Here is an 18822-nt window from a genome sequence, read left to right on the forward strand (position 1 = left end):
CTGTTACGGGCCATGTATCCCAAATCATAGTAGGATTCTTATTCAAAGTATCGAACTTTTTAACGTCCTTAAACATTTACAAACGATGCAAGTTTTTATGAGAGCTTGATAATGAAATTGGATCTTAATTAGCACACCAGAGCAAATTCCCAACATTGACATATTTTTCCCGATCGAATGAAGGCGAAGGCTGATAAACGGCTTTCCCCTATCACCTAAAATACATTCGGTCTAACCTTGCCGCTAGCATCATTGTCAGCTGCAATTGCGCACTAGGACCTGAGTATCGAGTGTTTATACTCACTCGAGTTTCGTATTTGCACTCGTGTGCCAACAACGAATATTGAGTCGGTGCCTCGCTAGAAATGGAGTACTTCTTACTTCTTCTTTGTTGATTATTGTTAGTGTACATCTCAATTTCGGGTTCCGCACATCTTAAACTCAATTTGTGCGACTGCACACTTATTTTACAGAGGACTAGCTGATTCACATCTTAGATCTAAGAACACTAAACTAAATTAGGGTACTCTTCAAACAATGGATACCCAAAAACTCTCATAAATGACGTTGGGATAAAAAGTGAACAGGTTCGACGATTCGGGTAACGTGAATTACACAACCTCGGTCTAAACGAAGAATGTGGTGCTGTAACGAGTTCAATTCCATGTAGAAAAATACTATTGCAACAGCTTGAACGGGTGAAAAAGCGACAAAATTTGAATGGCATCCGGATAGAAGGGATTAACATAAATTAATAGATTGTTAATAAACAACACAGGCAAACTTTTCATCAAAATACTGTATACTTGACGAATCAGTTACAATCCGTCATCATCAAATGATAATTATAATATCAGACGCTATGTTAAATACATTTCAATAATTATTCAAGGTGATAGCCCTCGAATTAATATCAATTCAATGCCTGAAACTTCCGTAGTTGGTTCAGTTCAGTTATCTTGGGCAATTTTGGAAGATGATGAATAAAGTTTCAAAAAGTGATATACATCACGTTTGTTGGACGAATCTGTAAAAAGTTATTCATTAACTCGAAGCAAATAGTATATATAATTGAAAATCTCGGTATTTGCCGAGTCTGACTCAGAATAGGGTAAATGAATTTCTTATTCAAATTTGAAAAGAAAAATATTCCTCTTACCAAAGCAGTAAATATTCGGGGGGATAATTGGAGTACAAGTCAAAAGCGATGTTGTAGTAACTTTTGCAGTACTAGATGTCGATGACAATGTTAAACTCCACGAAGAAGGTGATCTGCATGAATAATATTTGACCATCGAGTGTTAATCAGATTTAACCTTGATTTTTCCGTTCCCAACTGCAATTTTGTATTCTTGAAGGGGAATGATTCGATACTCACCCTTGTATAATATCTTCCACCACGATCGTTGGTATAACGACTTTCAAGGATTGTATCGATTTCTGGTTTAGAATCGTAGAGGATTTGAGAGTTGAATTTTTGCACGTATGTTCTCGAAAAGCAGGTCTAAGGATGTGCTTTAAATTGACAGTCGCACAATTCAAGTAGTTTTGTGCAAACAATGTAAACTCTAGGCACAAATGTATCTCTACCAGTGATGTCAGCTTATTTCTGAAAATGAAATAATCCAATTTAACATTGCAGTTCTCCATGAACTATCATGAAAGGTATTCTCACTATTATGGACTTTACGAGTATGTTCAACAATGGCAATCTAGAACCACGAAGTTTTGCTAAAATGACAACGAAGGAGTTACAATGCATTTTGGGCTGTTGAAAATCGACTTGTCATAAATACTCATTAGCTTCAAATTTGATATTGATTTTCGAGTAAAATTAGAAAGCGAAGTTTCTGTTAGTTTTGTGTACGTGCATGCGTGTTTTAATTTTTGTGACAGAGAATTTTGTATCCTGAATTGCGTGAGAATGAATTCACGAAAGTTTTCAAGCTTTTACCAATTCTGTTCACGTTATTTCCATTATTTTAAGATTTCATTACCTCTTACGTTGTTTGTAATGCATTTAGATTAGAATACAATTTCTGCAAAAACTAAACAATGCTTTCTAAGCTGTTATTGTCTATTGGTATAGTAATACGCTGGATTTACAAACCGGTAGTCTTCGATGTGAAACGTCCCTTCCTGTGGATTGCACAGCGTTGCCCGAATATCGCAAAGATCAATCAAATCTGCACACGATAATATGTAAGTATAATCTTTGCAGAGTTTTCGCAAGCCGGCATCTATCAAAAGCTCCAATAGTAAGTTTTCACTAATTATGGGCATCGCTTCTTTTTGAAAGATCACGTTAGATATTATTTTGTTGATTTTTGCTGAATTAGTTGAAATAGCCTGTGAAATTGGTGACAGACAATTCATCACCCAACCCTAGCAAACGCTGTATTCTACGTATATTTGAGTAATGTTTGTTACTATCTACATACCTGAGGTCTAGCGTAGCCTGATTGGACTTCCTGTAGTAGGGTAAGAAGACAGCCAGCTACTTGCGCGTAATCATGACAGCCTAAAAAGTATTGGCTACATAATCAGGTCGTCCAATCAGTTCTATTTATTGCAATTATGACGTTACAATTTTAGAAAGCAATTTTTCGAAATATCAGTTTACGGACAGAACAGAAATTAAAATATTATATAATATATTACCTGTAAGGAATTCCCATAACAAATCGGCAAAATCCATGTTTTCTCTGAATTTAATATCGGCGACAATTTTTTCCAATTTCACGTCATCAGAAACGTGTCCATCGTTTTCATTAGTATTATTTTCACAAGATTCGTTCCGCTCATTCTCTCCGTTTATTAATTTATTTAATTTTCCTCTATTTTCCTCTGAAATCTACGTGATTGATTATAAGTTTCGTTGAAAATAAAAATACAAAATTTTATGAAAAATTATAAAGTGTAAGTGATAAAAAATTTACCGCAAAAAAATTAAAACTTTTAATTGATATTTTAAAATCGTGATTTGAAATGTCAATCAACATATTGCAAGTTCCGGAACAATTGTATCAAAATATAAAAGCCCGGACTAATTAAAACATTAGCAACTTCATGCGGAGATTTGGACAGAGTGATAACGAGTTAACTGATTCTCAAATCAAATTTGGTAGGTACTCTCCGACTTATACATTTACTGGAGTGGATACAGGGTGAACAATTTTTTCGGATCGCAAAAAAGTTAAATTCGGATTCGCAAAAAGAATGAATCCATCGTAACAATGTGTTATAAAGTGTTATAAAACAATGCACCGTACGATTATCGCTCCACGAGTATGCACACCAAATTTAAAGTGCGAAGGAAACGAGATTGTTATAATACAACGATGACTTACAGCTGAATTTAATGAAGCAAGTTTGGGCAGTTTCTCATTTTTCCGAGATTGCTCTAACATGCTTAAATACTGATCGAGTACTTTCAATTCTTTCCACAAATCTTTCAAACGGCTTCCATCCCAGTACGGTGTCATCTCCATGACCTGTGATAATTGAATTTATAAGCAATCGATACATGTTTACCAAACAGAATTCACGAGTATATCAGAGGAAAGTAAAAACAGCTGATTACCAATGTAGTTGTTGAATCCATAACCGGAGCGTAAAATGATAAAGTATTCCAGTTTACTTCAATGCTCAAATTACCATTGAAACCACCCGGTGGCAGATCCGACACATCTGTAATCCCTGGTCTCTTCCCGCATAATTCGTAGGTACTTTTCGTGGCTATACATACCTATTCGATAAAAGGAAAGCATGAGGATGAAACACGGAAAAATGGAAATTCTTCATTTGTGGAATAAGTAATTGTCAAGCTAATGTTTGCTGTATTAACCAGAGGTAAAGGACGGAGAAACGGACGAAAACTACCAAACGTTTCTATTAGCCGATACTCTAACAGGACAAGTAATTACAAAACGAGCTTTCAATGTTAAATTAGTGATAATTGTTAGACGAATTTTGAATTCAGCAGAGTAGATTCGGTTTTTCGTTGTAGGTACCAGTTTTGGTCACCTTAGTATGGCCATCGTTCAATTCAGTTGTAGCTATAGTCAAACAAACTTTCGTCGTATGTCTTGTGCTTAGGTCTCACGCTAATTTGCTTCTGCATTTTTTATTTCAATCGAACAAATAATCGACAAGTTTTCTCTTATATGTTTATTTTTCAGCAAATAAAGTGACACTTAAGAATATTTCATATCGATTAGACATGTTTTGCACCTCCTAACGTTTTACGAATTTGTTTTAGTTGCAGATGTATTCTTTACGGATGAACCGACAAGGCCTAATATCGTAAATCCTTAACACCAGGGCACGCCAGCAGTCTGTATAAATACAGGTGAGAATACGAGACGACCCACTCATTGTCAGTAAGTGATAAACACCAAAATATCGACTCCTTACCCTCGCGGAAAAACCTTGAATTGGGATGTAAATTCGTACCGCAAATTCATAGTTCATGTTAAATTTTGATAAGAAAAAAGTTGAGGGTAATTGCATTGAAATTCTTCAACTTTTTTACATCAAATCTATACACACTGGAATATATGATCCTACCTTATGCTTTTGGACTGAAAACGTGTCGATATATTCTTTGAGCAGTGCGGCAGGAAGCTTTTCAATGCTTATCAATTTTTGATCATCCAAAATTTGTACTTGTGTTGTAGTAAACCATCCATCCTCATAGTAAGATCCCAATAATACCGTTTTATCGGCATCTTTTCCATCGCATATCGCCAACACAGGCAATTTCCAGTCGTCATCGGAAGTATACTCAGAACAGTAATTCAATGCGGCACTGTTCAAACACAAATATATAAACTCACACTTTATACATCCATGATACGATTACTGGTTAATCTGTCGCGTAATTTCTATAAGCTTTGGGTTAAACAAGATGTTTATTCATAATAGACGCGTGCTCTTCAATATCGACGTACCTTGCCTAAGTGTACATTGTCTCTACAGATATATATATATATATATATGGAATATACAAGTATGTCTCGGCAATAATAGCAGACCACCAATGTCGGACACCCGGGAATTGAAATTTACAATTACAAAATACGTTTGAAATGTAATTAAATCGAGATCAATTACACAAACACATTTGTAATTTGTAATTGAGCTGAAGAGAATGACAAAATTTATGATTTAATATTAAAATCTGATCAATTATGACACACAATTGCAATTTGGAAATTGGAATAGGAAAATTATGATTTTGTCCAACAATGCAGATCAAAAGACGCTGCAAAGTAATAGCACCAGTGCCTTCAAGTTATAGGTATAGTGACAAAGACTCGATTTTGAATTAAAACGAGGCGGTGAGAGGCAGCCTATGCCTTGAAATATTGTAGGAAATCATTTTAAATCTCTGAAATACCCTGTTTCGTGAAATCCTATGAAATCATTTGAAATTACGCAATCTCGAAATCTGGCATACAATCAATCGAGTGTATGAGCGATTAGTTTAAAGCTCGCAGAGTGATTAAATGTCTTAGAAAATGAAAATTTTAAGTCAAGTCACCACGAGACCATCACCATATACCATTCGATGTTTTTTCAGGGAAAATTTTCGTGTCATTAGAATAAAAAAAAATAAACCACACGAATTATGTTCAATATCGTTTATTATATTCATAGTTACAGACATACAACGTTACATCATTTCTGACATATTTTACAAAGACCATGAGCCAGTGTGGTAGCTGTTACAAAAAACAGGGGAAGCAGTAAGTCTTCCGACATCTCAAACACCTCACAAATAATGACAAATCTTTGCAGGTGTAGGAATTTTTAAGTGCGGGATGTGGAAGTAAATTTCTTTGACGTATATCAAAATTCTTCTGGCGCTATATCGTCCCAAGATTTGGTAGTGGCCCACGGGTATTACAACGTATCATGAAAAACTGACGCAAACAATTGATGGTACACAATTCATTGCATTTTTTATACAATCCTCGCATGGACCAATGTCACGGTTTTTCTTGATCAAGTGAGTACAATTCTGTAGATGCGTGATGAAATTAAAAAGTAGACGATGCAAAGCTGAACGAGTGACGTACATCTTGGAGATATAACGTTGATGCTTTATGTTGACAGACCCTCGTCATCTTAAAATCTCGTTGTTCATCCTTGAAATAGGGTTTTACCCTTTCACAAATTTGTCAGCGGCAGAAACTTAAGAGTGACCTTCTTCATGTCCTCCGTAAGAAAATTTCACTTTGTTTATTACATACCGCGGGTTCTGCTGTAAGTTGACTGGGATTAGCACTTTGAAGAAATTTTTCGAAATGTTTCAGACGATGGCATTGTTTTGTTTGCAGGTTTTCAAAACTTTATGTAGTGTGTTTTTTTGTAAAATTCCCAGACTTTACTTTATAATCAAACATAATATGATTTATTTGTTTTTCTTGGTCTTTTTCACACGGCAAATAATCTTTCAATTCATCCAACTCGTACCCTCCCGGTATGTCATCAATGCATTCACCCTTAGTCCCTTCTGCCGTGAACAGCTTCTCTTCAGGTATCTGTTCTTTATACACAAGCATCGACATTGTGGGTTCGTAGAACTCTTCTTCCATAAGCATAGCTATATTTTTAATCACTACACATGTTTCGGATGCCCCAGGGTTATTTTGCAAAAGGAGCTGCTTCTAATAAAAATACAGCATTTTTTAACCACTTGTTTGAGACCTAATGATGATCTCATATTTCATCTATGATTCCACTGTTTTCTTTTAGCGAAGAACGAAGCTGATATGTTGAAACTTCCATCTTTTCAGATTTGATTGTAGAACTCCACTGTCAATATATTTGATACAACTCTACCAAATGCTGATAGTCAGATACAATTTCCAGTGGTTACCTGCAAACCCTTGCCCTTTTGCACTACCCTCTCCCCAGACTAGTCCTAAATCTTTTGTATTTGAGCAACTACTCTTCGCAGTTCAAGGCATATACAAACGAAATTTTGTGGAATGTCACTTACATTTTGATCTCTGAAGCTTGATCGAAAACTCGAATTGTCATGAATCCTAAGCTCTGCTAACAAGTTCTGATACATAGAGTAAATAAAACCTGGTGACGTAATTGTGAACTTGAGGCTTATGTTGAAATTACTAATATTCGTTCATTATCAAAATCCTATAATAGCGACAATTTGAGTTTTCAAACATCCAACTTGATACACAAAACTTTCAGGTACATCAAATTCGTTCCACCGTTCCTTTATTTGCTAGCGTAAATTGATGCAAATAAATTTGAATTTGAGTAACCTTGCTTCTAATCTGGATAATGGTGAATGAAATTCTGCTTCTTTTCTCCAATTCTTGCAGTCATATACAGTTTCGTCAAGTTTTGGATAGCCCAGCTCATATTCCAGTGGTGATCCAGTGACGTCTAAGTCTATCACATCAAAATAGTAAAATGTGTTGAAACATTGTTTGGTAAAAATCAAGTTTCAATCATGACTAAGAAACATCGCTTACCACTCAACTCTGACCCATCGGGATCAGATGTTCTCTCTTGAAAGGTTTTGGAAGGAGTAAGCTTGAATAGAGTAGTGAAAACACGATTAGAGATTAGCTGTCAACATATTGTAATATATTGAAATTGAATGTGATGTAAACCATTTCATAACGAAAGCAGATACAAAATAGCACTACACCACTTTCTGCACTGCACAGCTCTCAATTACTAAAAATTATAAATTACTTCTGGTTGCCTTAATTTTTTTCGATTACTCTTATTTCAGTTACTCTTTGCCATTTTTAATCAATTGAAAATGACTTTTATAGGGATTCTATTAGCAGAAAACATGTATTTTGCTAGAGTACTTTCGTTTGTTTTCTTAAAAATTGATACTTGTGCTTACATGACTATCCATAATAAGATAAGAGTAGATGATTTTACTTCGAAACTAAAGACTCAAGGGGTCATTAACAACGTAGAAGTTAGCAACAGTGAAGTAACGAATTGTCGTAGAAAATAACAAATCTTTCACACATTTAGAATTAGTTTGCGGTAGCAAAGTGAATATATTTTGTATCATCTGGATACCTCCAGCAGTTTTTATTATATGGTTTGATTGTATTCTCAGCTTTGATGAATGCTTTCAGGTTGTCGAAATTCACCTTTTAATTGAACTTTATAACACTTTGTATGTAACCAAATTATCATATCACTTGGATACAGAGTCCTATGAAAAAAAATTCTTTTGGGTGAATTTTTAGAATTTAAGATTGAAATTTTTCAGTATCAAGAAAAGATTGATTTCGAAAATGCAATTTTATTGCTCTGCCCTATTATATTGTTGAATGCTAGCTTCAAATTCATTTTTAAAAAAACCATTGCAAACGTGACAACACTAACTGTATTGTTAAATGATTGAATTTTTAATGGCTGTAAACAATTTCCTGCAATTAATACTTGAAATTCTCCTTTCAAAGTTTAAATTATCTGAATGTTTATTGACATTCAAATCGTGGAAATATTTTTTATTACCTCTCTGTGCAAAAATAACATCTTTTTCGACTTTAATGACAATAAGTCTAAAAGGTTATCGTATGAGAACTTGGCAGTCTCACTGACTATTATAGTTTCATCTGGAAGGATGACCCCTCTCACTCCACGAACACTAGCCATTTTACAAGTTTCTAAAGCGACAAGTGCCCAATGCCCATGTAGCTCAACTGATTTGGTAAATTTGAATTATTGCCATTGGCTGGATATCTGTAAAGACAGTAACCCCTGATTGAATTTTTAGAACTCCTGAGGTGGCGGATGGGCCGGGATGTGCTCTGTAACGGTGCCATCTCTCTCACTCTGCATTTGATTGGCCTCACTCTCTGGTGGGCACTGCTGAGTTCACGAATAGCTCTGCCTTTGTCCTAGGGAATTTTCAGTGCTGCAGTTAGTTTCGGAACATACCCCGAGCATGATTTCGGAACACAGCTCAAATCTTGCAATCGTTTCCGTTCTCAACATTTAAGCTTCATGGAATACTATACCAAGACTAAGTGCATGGAGACTAGAGGTAAGTAGTCCGAACCACGGTGAAAGTGATGAACGATCCGAGGATTGTAGCCGCCTGGCAGCGCTACCCCTGCGGGCTCCGTCAGCGCGGTGATTTTGAATCGTCGATCCTCACGTATGTATCATATTCGTAACCAGGCGCTGGTATCGTTTGCGGATACATCCCGAACTACAAGATCTTTCATCGCTTTCACGAACCACTTTTCGACGATTCCGCCATATGCGTTCGGACTCCTTTACTCTAGTCTTCATGACCAAGTGTATAAATGCCATTTCGTTACTATAACCTACGTATGTGACGAAATAATGTTTATAAGTATACAAATTTGACATCTTTCTGTTTCGTGTAACCTTCAAATTAATTACACTCATAGAATTATGTGATTAAGAAATTGCTCCCTGTCATGTTAACTTAATTTATTCTCAATGTTTATTTTTAAATTGTAATATACAAGTTATTTAAAACACAAAGTGCAGTTAATTGTGGAAAATGACAACAGGCCAAAGTGGACATGACTACGCTCTTGCAATTAGACAAGAAATCCAGCGTTTCGAAAGTGTTCATCCCTCAATATACGCTATTTATGACCTTATAGATCTCATATCTGATACACACATTGCCAAACAAATTCGAGAGCACGTTGTTGCTATTGAAGGTACGCATATTTTCTTATCTTGACTGGAACTGGAAAATTGATGAAATTTACCATGTAGGATGACGTGATTTGCCAATTGGCATCGGAATCTCAACATTATTCAGATTCAATCATACAATACGGTTATCACTCACTCTGTGATTTTCCATAGAATTTCTTGTGTCTTTACATAAGACACATCTTACGCATACCAAAAATAGGGTGTTTCAAATTTTTTACTGTGATCTAAAAAAGTTTGTGCTTTGGTACACCGTCATTAGTATTCTCATGAATCATATTTTGTAATAACCTGAAACAATTACAACACATACATGAAGTACAAACAAAGCTGCCAATTTCCATCGTCCGCCAAAAGACAGGGCCTTGGTCATGGTATTTTGATAACACAATGTGTTCATAATTACACTTCAGACCCTGAATGACAGACCGTCTTGCATGTGTTGTATTACAGCAAGATTTAGAATTTGTGATTGAACGATACTAAAGTCAGCCTCAGGTTTTGGATGAGAATAAAGTCAGTAACGTTGTCGTACATAATGCTTGTTTAGGGCAAATCGTAACTTCGCACCTTTCGGAATGTCTGAAATTTGGTAAACCATAATAAATAAAATATACTCATATTTATTAAAGCCAACTAGTTGAAAGTCATTTTAAAATTGCACAATAATAATTTTTTTCCCTGTTGTTTTCTTACGTTAACGTTATTACCTTCAAGCTCATGATTTTGGCCATCTATCATATGAGACCATGTAGTTTTAAATTTATCATTCAGTGAATATTTTTACTAATTATTCTGTATTGTTTCAGACTCCTTTGTTAACAGTCACGAATGGACTTTAGCAAGAGACGTCCCAGAATTACATCTAGGTATCATTGGCTCATCAGATTCCGGGAAGTCCGCCCTAGTTCATAGGTACCTCACAGGATCTTTTATGCACGAGGAATCTCCGGAAGGCGGTCGTTTCAAAAAGGAAGTTTTTGTCAATGATCAAAGCTATTTGCTCCTTATTAGAGATGAAGGCAGTGTTCCAGAATTGCAAGTAAGAAAAGCCAATTCTCTTTCGATTGTCATTGTAGTAAAATACTAAACTATGAGAGAACAACATATGAATAAGTTGCGATTGATAGGGCTCAATCGAAACTCAATCGTAATGGTGTCCCAAGCTTATGGTCTAACTTCAGGATGAATAGGCCCCACCATTTGAATCGAAGGTTAAAAAAAAAGAGGAAAAATCGTTTAAAATAATTCCAGAAATATTTTTTGCACCAGTGAAAGTTAAATGACGTCTCTTCTATGTAATAGAAACATATTCTGTGTCCGTGAACTGAGCAGACTGATGGTGAAAAAGTTGGTTATAATCCACAAAAAAATGGAGTACTCTATAGGTGATCATTAGGTGTCCCATCCAAAATTTTTGTACTCCACCTATCGTGCAGGAAAAACTGCCACTGGAACATGTAGCTAGTAATGCACCTATGGGAACTCATTCAATAAAGATGCCAGGAAAAATTTATTCACTCAGGAATTAGGCGCTATTCAAGTGATGATCAGGTAACCAAAAAATGTTGGTGCTCCATTTTTTATATCAGAAAGTTGACGTTTACGTACAACGCCTCACACACTCAGCTTAATAATGTGATAAGGCACATCACTTGATGCAGGAATCAGGTACTCTTAAGATCGCTGTGAAGTTGACACACAATTTAAAAAAAAATGGATTCTTCCAAGAGTTCTGAATAGTTTCCAAAAAGTTCTACAGGTATATGCCTGTAACAGTACATAATAGTAGTGGATATCGACCATGGTAAAATAAGAAATAAAAAAAATACCAGCATCCCGTTTTTACAAAATCACTAATTTCTTATGAATTCTGAGAAGATTTGGAGCGTTCTAGTTTTCTTTCCCTAAATTGCTTCAGCTAAATAAAATCATAACGTCAATTTATTGTTGCACCATCATCAAAAACCATTCGAATTATCGGTAAAATTCTCATTAAAACTCAGGAAACTTTCAAACAAAATTTTATCATGGTTCTCAGTCTGTCAGTGTGACTGAAAAGAAAATAGGTGGAGGACTTTACGAATTTTGGTCGCATCTAAGAGAGTCATTCAAATTATGGGTAGAATTCTTGCCATGGCAACCCAAAACTCTACGTTTATCAGAACCTCCGGAATATTGGAATTTCATTAATAATTTATTAATTAATGGAAAAAATAAATACTTCCGTAACCTTACCAACCGAAACTATTTCTGAAAATGACCAGGAATGCTAGAACTATTCAAAAGGATTTCAGAACTACCGAAAAAATCTATTTTTCCGAATATGAGATGCCAACTTAACAAACATTTAAAGTGTACCTAATGCCTGCGTCGCGAGAACTTTGGCATCACCGTCGTCAAGCTGAGTTTGTAAGGCATTGTAGGTAAAAGTACATTTTTTTGGTATAAAAAATGGAGCATTAAAAGTTTGGACGGAACTCCTATTTAGCCTCTGAAGAACACCTAATTCTTAACTGGAGTAACAACTTCTTTTCAAAAATAAGCACAAACACATTAAAATCGCATAAAATAAACACCAGAGTTTAATCATTTTGAATATCATGAATACAAAGCCTCTACTCAAATTACTGATACCTTATTGTTAGCTTGTGTTAATGAAATTTGCTCAGAATCATTCCTGTCACATAACAGAGATAACGTTTCTTTCGTGTTCACTATCATCAGCCCAAATGAAATTACTGGAGATTTCTTAAAACGTTTTACTCATTTTCACAACTTTTAATTCTGACAGTACAAAAGATTCATCCTTAATGTAAATTTCAGTAGACCTAGTGCTTATCAGGCAACAGTAAACCATTGCAATCCACAAACATGCGAAGAAGATCGGAATTCCTATTGCAAAACAAACGCAAAAACCATGAAAACCGACGCTACGTGCTTATCTATCTCAATAATTCTTGCGCGAGTCTCTACCAAGCATTTCCTGTGAATTCTGACATTCCATATCTTCTAGCAGGCGCGTACTGTATACAACCGAAATGTTTGGATACACAGAAAACTCTCGGTATAAACGGAAATTGATGGATCAGATTTTGTATTGTACAAATTATTGATGCCAATCTAATTGTCATGAATTATTAATTTAAACGTCATAAATGTCACACAAGAGGTGTTTCACTTAGAAAAAAGTGACACCATAATTACAATACTCCATGATTAGTTACATTTTATAGAGTGATTACGAGGATTACTTGACAAATAAATTTTACCCAGATTTTGTATAATTTCTTAAGATTATATAGAGTTTTCCGTAATCCTAAATGATTTGTCATGACTACCAATCATTACTAATCTAGAATTATGTTTCAATATTACTGAGTTTAATGTGATTTCGGAGATTACGAAATCATTTCGAATAATGTTGGCACCATGATTACTTGAATGGAAGACCCCTTGATGTCATAATTAAATATTATTATACCAGACTTTTCAAGTAAAAAATTGACGTCATTTTAAACGGCACAAATTAGCCTGTCATCTTCAAAATCGTTTATTTACACCAGGAATTGAGTCGCTGGATTGTGAAACAGCACATAAAATTCTGTCACGCTTTCGAGATGGCCCCTCAACACTTTTTGAAATATTCAACCAGATATAAGGTTTGAACTTACCTCCTCATCGAAAATTTCATGGCATATCTTCTTTTCAAAACAAAAACAAGCCGCGATTTCGCAAAAACCAAAGTTGTCACATAGTCGTTTCCCTTCATCTCGTTCCGAAATGTAGAATCCAAAAAAAAAAACCATTCTCCATAAGGCAGGTCTTATTTTGATGAAATAACTTTTTAAAACTACTTATTTAGCAGATTTAGTACCAATCTGTACAAAGTAAGTTTAGAATAGTATATTGTGTAAAAAGTACAGAAAATAGGCGATATCTAAACAAATGTATGAACCAACTCTTTCTGACAAATCATTTGCTTGATTCGAATTACTAAGAATTCTTGCGGTAATTACGGCTTATTAAGTCCACATTTTTTTGAACTACATAAGTTAGTATGTTTGAATCAATGACTTTTTTTCTCTCTGTGTATGAAAAATGTAAATGTGTAATTTGCGAAATTAAAATGATACGTACCAGTGGGATTTATCTTGTTGGTAATTGGTAATTGGAATATCTACCCTAGATTGTTTTGAACAATCATCGGTGGCTTAGATCGTAAATATAATGAACTGAGCGTATATTGCAATATTTATTTATGTATAATATATTTTAATTGCAGTTTTCTTCATGGATAGACGCAGTACTATTGGTATTTAGTTTAGAAAGTGAGGATAGCTTCTCCCGGATATACAGTTATTACAACCGAATGTGTTCATTTCGAAACATGATTGATGTGCCGAAAGTACTTGTGGGTGTACAAGGTAAAATATTTACAATGGTAATTTTTGTTTCACTTTGGCAGGTAAAGGGACAGCATGTCTTTAACCGATTCCTTTCAAACGTGACAGTATTCCCTTTCTTGAAAACTGATGGAAAGCATTTTTTTTATACCTTCGTATAAAACACAATTCGCAATATTTATGGTTCAAAATTCAGTCGCTCCACCCTTTAACCGTTCAACGGAGTGAACGGGGTCGCAACGCGTGGTATGAGTACCGAAAAAAAAACTGTGAAACTTAGAGTGTTGAACGACCGATCGTGCATGCGCCAAAGCAAGCGCTAGTATGCAAAATCGAGTGCATCAGTTGTGCGCCTACACCAACATCGTTTTACCGTACTGTTTTGAAATGGGGCACTTTGCGCACGCTCCACAAACTTCGAAAATTAAATTTTCCAAGCAGGTGCTGCTAAAACAAATTAGTACCAGAACTTTGAAGAATTCATTTCATCAAAATAGAACTTACCTTCTGATTATTTGAGTAATTCAGTATTGAATTAGCTTATTCCTAAAACTAAAACTACGTATGATTAAAAAGTTTAAATATAAAAATGCCAATTCTCACAATTTAATGTAACAAACGCATAATGAAATCATCGTGGTCGAAGCGATTATCCGTGCTAATGAATATTTATCATTCAATTTAAATCATGAACTGTTTAAATTTATTCAAGATGACGATCCAAGAAAAAAGTTACTTTGCATAATAATAGATGTTTTTACCTATCCTAGATTTCTCAGGTTAAATGTAGAGGGTTTTTGGCAGTTCTCCGAAAGTTTGATATCATGAGTCTCCCAAGAGCTGAAAAATAAGGAATGAAATAATTAAATTGTAAGACGGTTGATAATGAGATTATGAAAATCTCTTGTAACTTTCTTTCCGTAAATTATTTAGTTATTCTCTTGGAGACCAATACTGGTTTGTCCTCTCATCATTATGGGCCATCAATTATTAGAATCGGTTCAGAAAATGATTGTAGTATAGAATGAAATATGATCCTGAGACAAATATATTTACTAAACCGTTGTAACAAAGCGTTTACTTTCAACTGAACTGTACTGCATACCACAGGACTAGCTGACCGAACTTAACTGCACTGTATGGAAATTCTCTTTATATTCCGTTTACATTTTGTAATTCAAAGCAGTTATTCAGCTTATATAATTTCTTCCATATGTTCTGTTAAAAATTCTTTTCGGCTTTCATTTTTTTATACAAATACTTATTACTACGTTACATTTTTTAGATTCAATCAATGATACAAATCCTCGGATAATCAAAGATATGAGGCCTCGTAAGCTGGCAAGTGAATTAAAATGCCCTTATTACGAGACATGTGCTGTATACGGCTTAAATGTTGAAAGAGTATTTCAAGATGGTCAGTAAAAACTTAGAAACACTTATGATTTGTACAAGTTATTGCATCGCGACACTATCATTCATCAAGGCGTATATTTTTCCAGTTTGTCAAAGAATAATTGAAAATATATCTTCAAAACACTTTCGATGTAATGGACAAAGCTCGGGAGAAGACGATAAAAAACACTCTGCGCCTGTGATTACAAAACATGTACAACCACCTACCAAAGACATGGACATAGTTTGTCCGATTCCAAAAGATAGTGTCAGCAGCAATTACCATTCACCTGTGAGTACCCTTAAAGAAAAATATCATCAAATTTACTGTGAATTTTAATTCATTGGGAAAAAGTTGGGCTTATGATCATACTGGTATGTGGTCACACACTATAAGAAATCTTCGAAAAAGGACTTGGATTTGGACAAGTTTAAAGGGTACGTGTATTTGGGTCAAACAGAAAATCTGATGAGAATCATTCGATACGTCAGTAATGCGTACACTGGTGCTGTGTTATATCCAACCTGCTCAAAATGTTGGCGTAGTGAGCGCGTTACCAACCTATCAAACGGTTTTCATCTGATTTTGTACACGACTAACATACGCGTGGCCCTGAATCAGTCAAAATCCAAAACGTAAGCGTACCACGATAACGAGCAACGAAATGATAATAAAAGTGAAAAGTAAGATGACCATGTTTCATAATTATAAATATAGCACAAATTTAACAAAGTATAAAAAATTATTTTTCAGGATAAAACATGGTTCAATTAAAAAGGAAATATCTGTTTGCATACATTAACTATACGAGAATGGTTACGTGTATATGTTTTCACGATAATGTATTCGAATAAAGTTAATTTTGTTGAACATTCATTCTCTGATACATATTTACAAACAACCACGTTATAATACACAATGCTGCTCTTATACTCGAATGACTAAACGACTAGGGAGATGATTCATTGAATTAACTTGAGTACTCCTAGGCAATTTAAACCAAGTTTCAGCTAAAGTTAAACTTACAGGGAACTGAGAAAGATGATGAAACAACGATTCGATCTGGAAATGATAGCAGCTCTCATGTTGACCCTGTAACCACCAACGATAGTTTTCAATATATACAAAATCAACATGGAGAACTGCGAACGTCGATATTAACTCCAACAACAATCAGGTCCGAATTGATTTACATGGTCATATCAATCGCCGTACCATGTATAAAAAGTTTCAACAGGTCTCATAATGTACTTCCACTCAACAGGAAATTTAGGAGAAAATCAAATATATTCACGCCGTCTAAAAAAGAAAAATATAATATGGGTGAAATGGGTGTTGGCAGAGAAATACCTGCCAAACAGGGATATCTGTTTAAACGAAGCAGTAAATCTCTCAAAGAGTGGAAAAAAAAGTACGTCACCTTGTTGGAGGATGGACGTTTAACTTATCACTCCAGTTTACATGTATGTATTTAAGCACGTAGGATAGACCGGGGCAAATTAGACAGGCGGGGTAAAGGTAACATATCAAATTTTGTTCCTAACGTGTACACAAAAAAGATGCTTGTTTGCGCCTCCAGAGCGAGTGCATCCTGGCTCTTTTTCGCATGTTCTACGTTAAACTTGCACAGAACGTTCTGCGCAAATCTAGTGTGTGATATTGGTTCTTGTTACACGCAGAGTGCAAACAGGAAACCTTCAAGTGCGCTTGTTATAAAAAATATTGTTCAATACCCGTGTCACATGGAGCGTGCGATGTTTTCAACACTTGCCTGGAACGCCTCACATTACGCACTCGTATCCAAATGGTCTATTTTAGTTCTAGTTTCGCACTATTTGGAAAAACGATATACTTCAGCATCACGAAAACTGCGACACGAAAAAAGAGCATTGAATATTTGCGACTAACGAACTGTAAAATGGTAAATTCGATCGACCAGAATTTTGAATCACCGTGACTTGAATAGAATTTCTGATCCGTTTTCATTTATTTATTTTCAATTTGTTGTATTTGCTAGTTCATGTCAAAATGTTAATTTAGATTTTTTATTACATTGGAAGTATGCCATCCTTTTCAGACTCCTGTGCACATTATTTTCATCAGCTAAAACTTCTAAACTGTGTAATAGATTTGAAAACTGTGCAATAAATGTTAATGATAATGAAAATGACCTCTTTAAATCATTTTTAAGTTTTATGTGCACCATTTCAGATACACATGAACAAGATTGTGAATTGAATTTTTTTAATCGTCATCATTTTGTTACAGAGACTTGTCAATTTTGTCTCATGTGCAGAGCAAAGTGTGCATTCTGCAGGTTAGGTTTATATGAATTATGCATGCACACATGCATTTTGCAAAAATATTGGGTTTCTTAAAGGTACCAATTACGATATCCATCGTAAAGCATGCGGCGTAAATTGATATTTGATTTTTTAAGTCCTACTTAGTATTTGGATACCTGCTTTGCCCCGGTCTCCCCTATACAATATATCATTTTGCTTTAGTTGTTTACAGGTATGAATTATTGTAGATTAGTTTGATGATTGAAAAAAAAAACAAATTGAAGTAGAGTGTTCATATCATTTGATTTGGTTTGGTGGATTCAATCTGTTATGTTTTTCAGGATTACATGAACGATTCTAATGGGAAAGAGATCTTACTTCAATACGTAACTGTTAAAGTGCCTGGGAAAACTCCGAAGGGGTCCAAAGCTACAGTAGCTCAAGGTATAAAAGAAACATTCAAACTCAATTAATTTGAACTTACGAGATATTTGGAATACTTAGTGTTTCAACAGTCAGACATGAAACTATGAAAGTCCTTGTGAAGTATCTTCATGCTGAAAGCCAAAATACAATCCTATTTAGACCCAAAGTAGAACCAATGAGAAATCACACCCTACAGAAGAGCGGATAGTTAGCAATTTGTAGAGTTCAGTAGTGCCTGCGGCAAAACAAATACACGAGATATTGTACGAAAGATCCTGTCCGTGGTATAAACCATTAATTTTTTTTCGAATTCTATATCGAACGATTTCAGCGACATACCACGATTTTGGACAAGAAGTGTATTTTTAATTTGTATTCTGCATTTAGTCATTTTTCACGTAGATCATGTGCGGCAATACTAATTCTAACCAGTACACTGTTCTCTAGTCATTTTTGTAACTATGAGCGATTGTAAAGCGCTTGAAAACCATGATCAGAACTGTCTTGACACAGACTGTAGACTGTTTAACCGACACATCAATTCGCACGCTGAGAAGTAAATCTCACAAGGTGTTACTTGCTGAGATTGATCAAAAGTTGC

The 18822-nt window shown here is 35.0% G+C and overlaps 2 protein-coding genes across 5 annotated transcripts in view; one reads left to right on the top strand and one right to left on the bottom strand.

The window, feature by feature from the left end:
• LOC107218375 (centaurin-gamma-1A) overlaps positions 1 to 18822 on the top strand; it is a 67454-nt gene that overhangs the window by 40366 nt on the left and 8266 nt on the right. Inside the window, exons 3-10 of one of the 3 annotated variants that reach the window (XM_046737408.1) lie at positions 4262 to 4351; positions 10518 to 10750; positions 13994 to 14135; positions 15400 to 15531; positions 15617 to 15801; positions 16539 to 16687; positions 16775 to 16973; positions 18137 to 18239. In XM_046737408.1, the coding sequence (XP_046593364.1) occupies positions 10643 to 10750; positions 13994 to 14135; positions 15400 to 15531; positions 15617 to 15801; positions 16539 to 16687; positions 16775 to 16973; positions 18137 to 18239 (1018 nt within the window). In that variant the 5' untranslated portion in view covers positions 4262 to 4351; positions 10518 to 10642. Of the gene's footprint in view, positions 1 to 4261; positions 4352 to 9286; positions 9711 to 10517; positions 10751 to 13993; positions 14136 to 15399; positions 15532 to 15616; positions 15802 to 16538; positions 16688 to 16774; positions 16974 to 18136; positions 18240 to 18822 lie in introns of those variants that run through there. The other 2 variants (XM_046737407.1, XM_015656224.2) reach the window with 2 other exon arrangements.
• On the bottom strand, positions 792 to 8793 carry LOC107218370 (protein zwilch). 2 transcript variants are annotated; one of them, XM_046737412.1, is made up of 12 exons: positions 8524 to 8793; positions 7509 to 7605; positions 7296 to 7425; positions 4570 to 4810; positions 3584 to 3748; positions 3351 to 3494; positions 2662 to 2854; positions 2442 to 2521; positions 2111 to 2349; positions 1379 to 1609; positions 1160 to 1272; positions 792 to 1027 (listed from the first exon to the last, which is right to left on the bottom strand). In XM_046737412.1, exons 1-12 carry the CDS (start codon positions 8662 to 8664, stop codon positions 951 to 953), a joined length of 1851 nt encoding a protein of 616 aa, XP_046593368.1. In that variant the 5' UTR covers positions 8665 to 8793; the 3' UTR covers positions 792 to 950. The 2 variants fall into 2 exon arrangements, with proteins under 2 accessions (XP_046593368.1, XP_015511703.2); XM_015656217.2 differs by having other exon boundaries at positions 7509 to 7569; positions 8524 to 8791.

The sequence above is a fragment of the Neodiprion lecontei genome, chromosome 4, assembly GCF_021901455.1.
Source record: "Neodiprion lecontei isolate iyNeoLeco1 chromosome 4, iyNeoLeco1.1, whole genome shotgun sequence".
NCBI classification, from domain to species: domain Eukaryota; kingdom Metazoa; phylum Arthropoda; class Insecta; order Hymenoptera; family Diprionidae; genus Neodiprion; species Neodiprion lecontei.

What these genes read in the sequence shown, in the direction of transcription:
- LOC107218370 (XM_046737412.1), bottom strand. Translation starts at nt 8,664, where the DNA reads ATGGCTAGTGTTCGTGGAGTGAGAGGGGTCATCCTTCCAGATGAAACT. An exon ending in GTTATGGGAATTCCTTACAG is followed by an intron (nt 2,522 to 2,661) that starts GTAATATATTAT and finishes AATACTTTTTAG; the next exon opens with GCTGTCATGATTACGCGCAA. An exon ending in TTTCACATCGAAGACTACCG is followed by an intron (nt 1,610 to 2,110) that starts GTTTGTAAATCC and finishes TTTCATTTTCAG; the next exon opens with AAATAAGCTGACATCACTGG.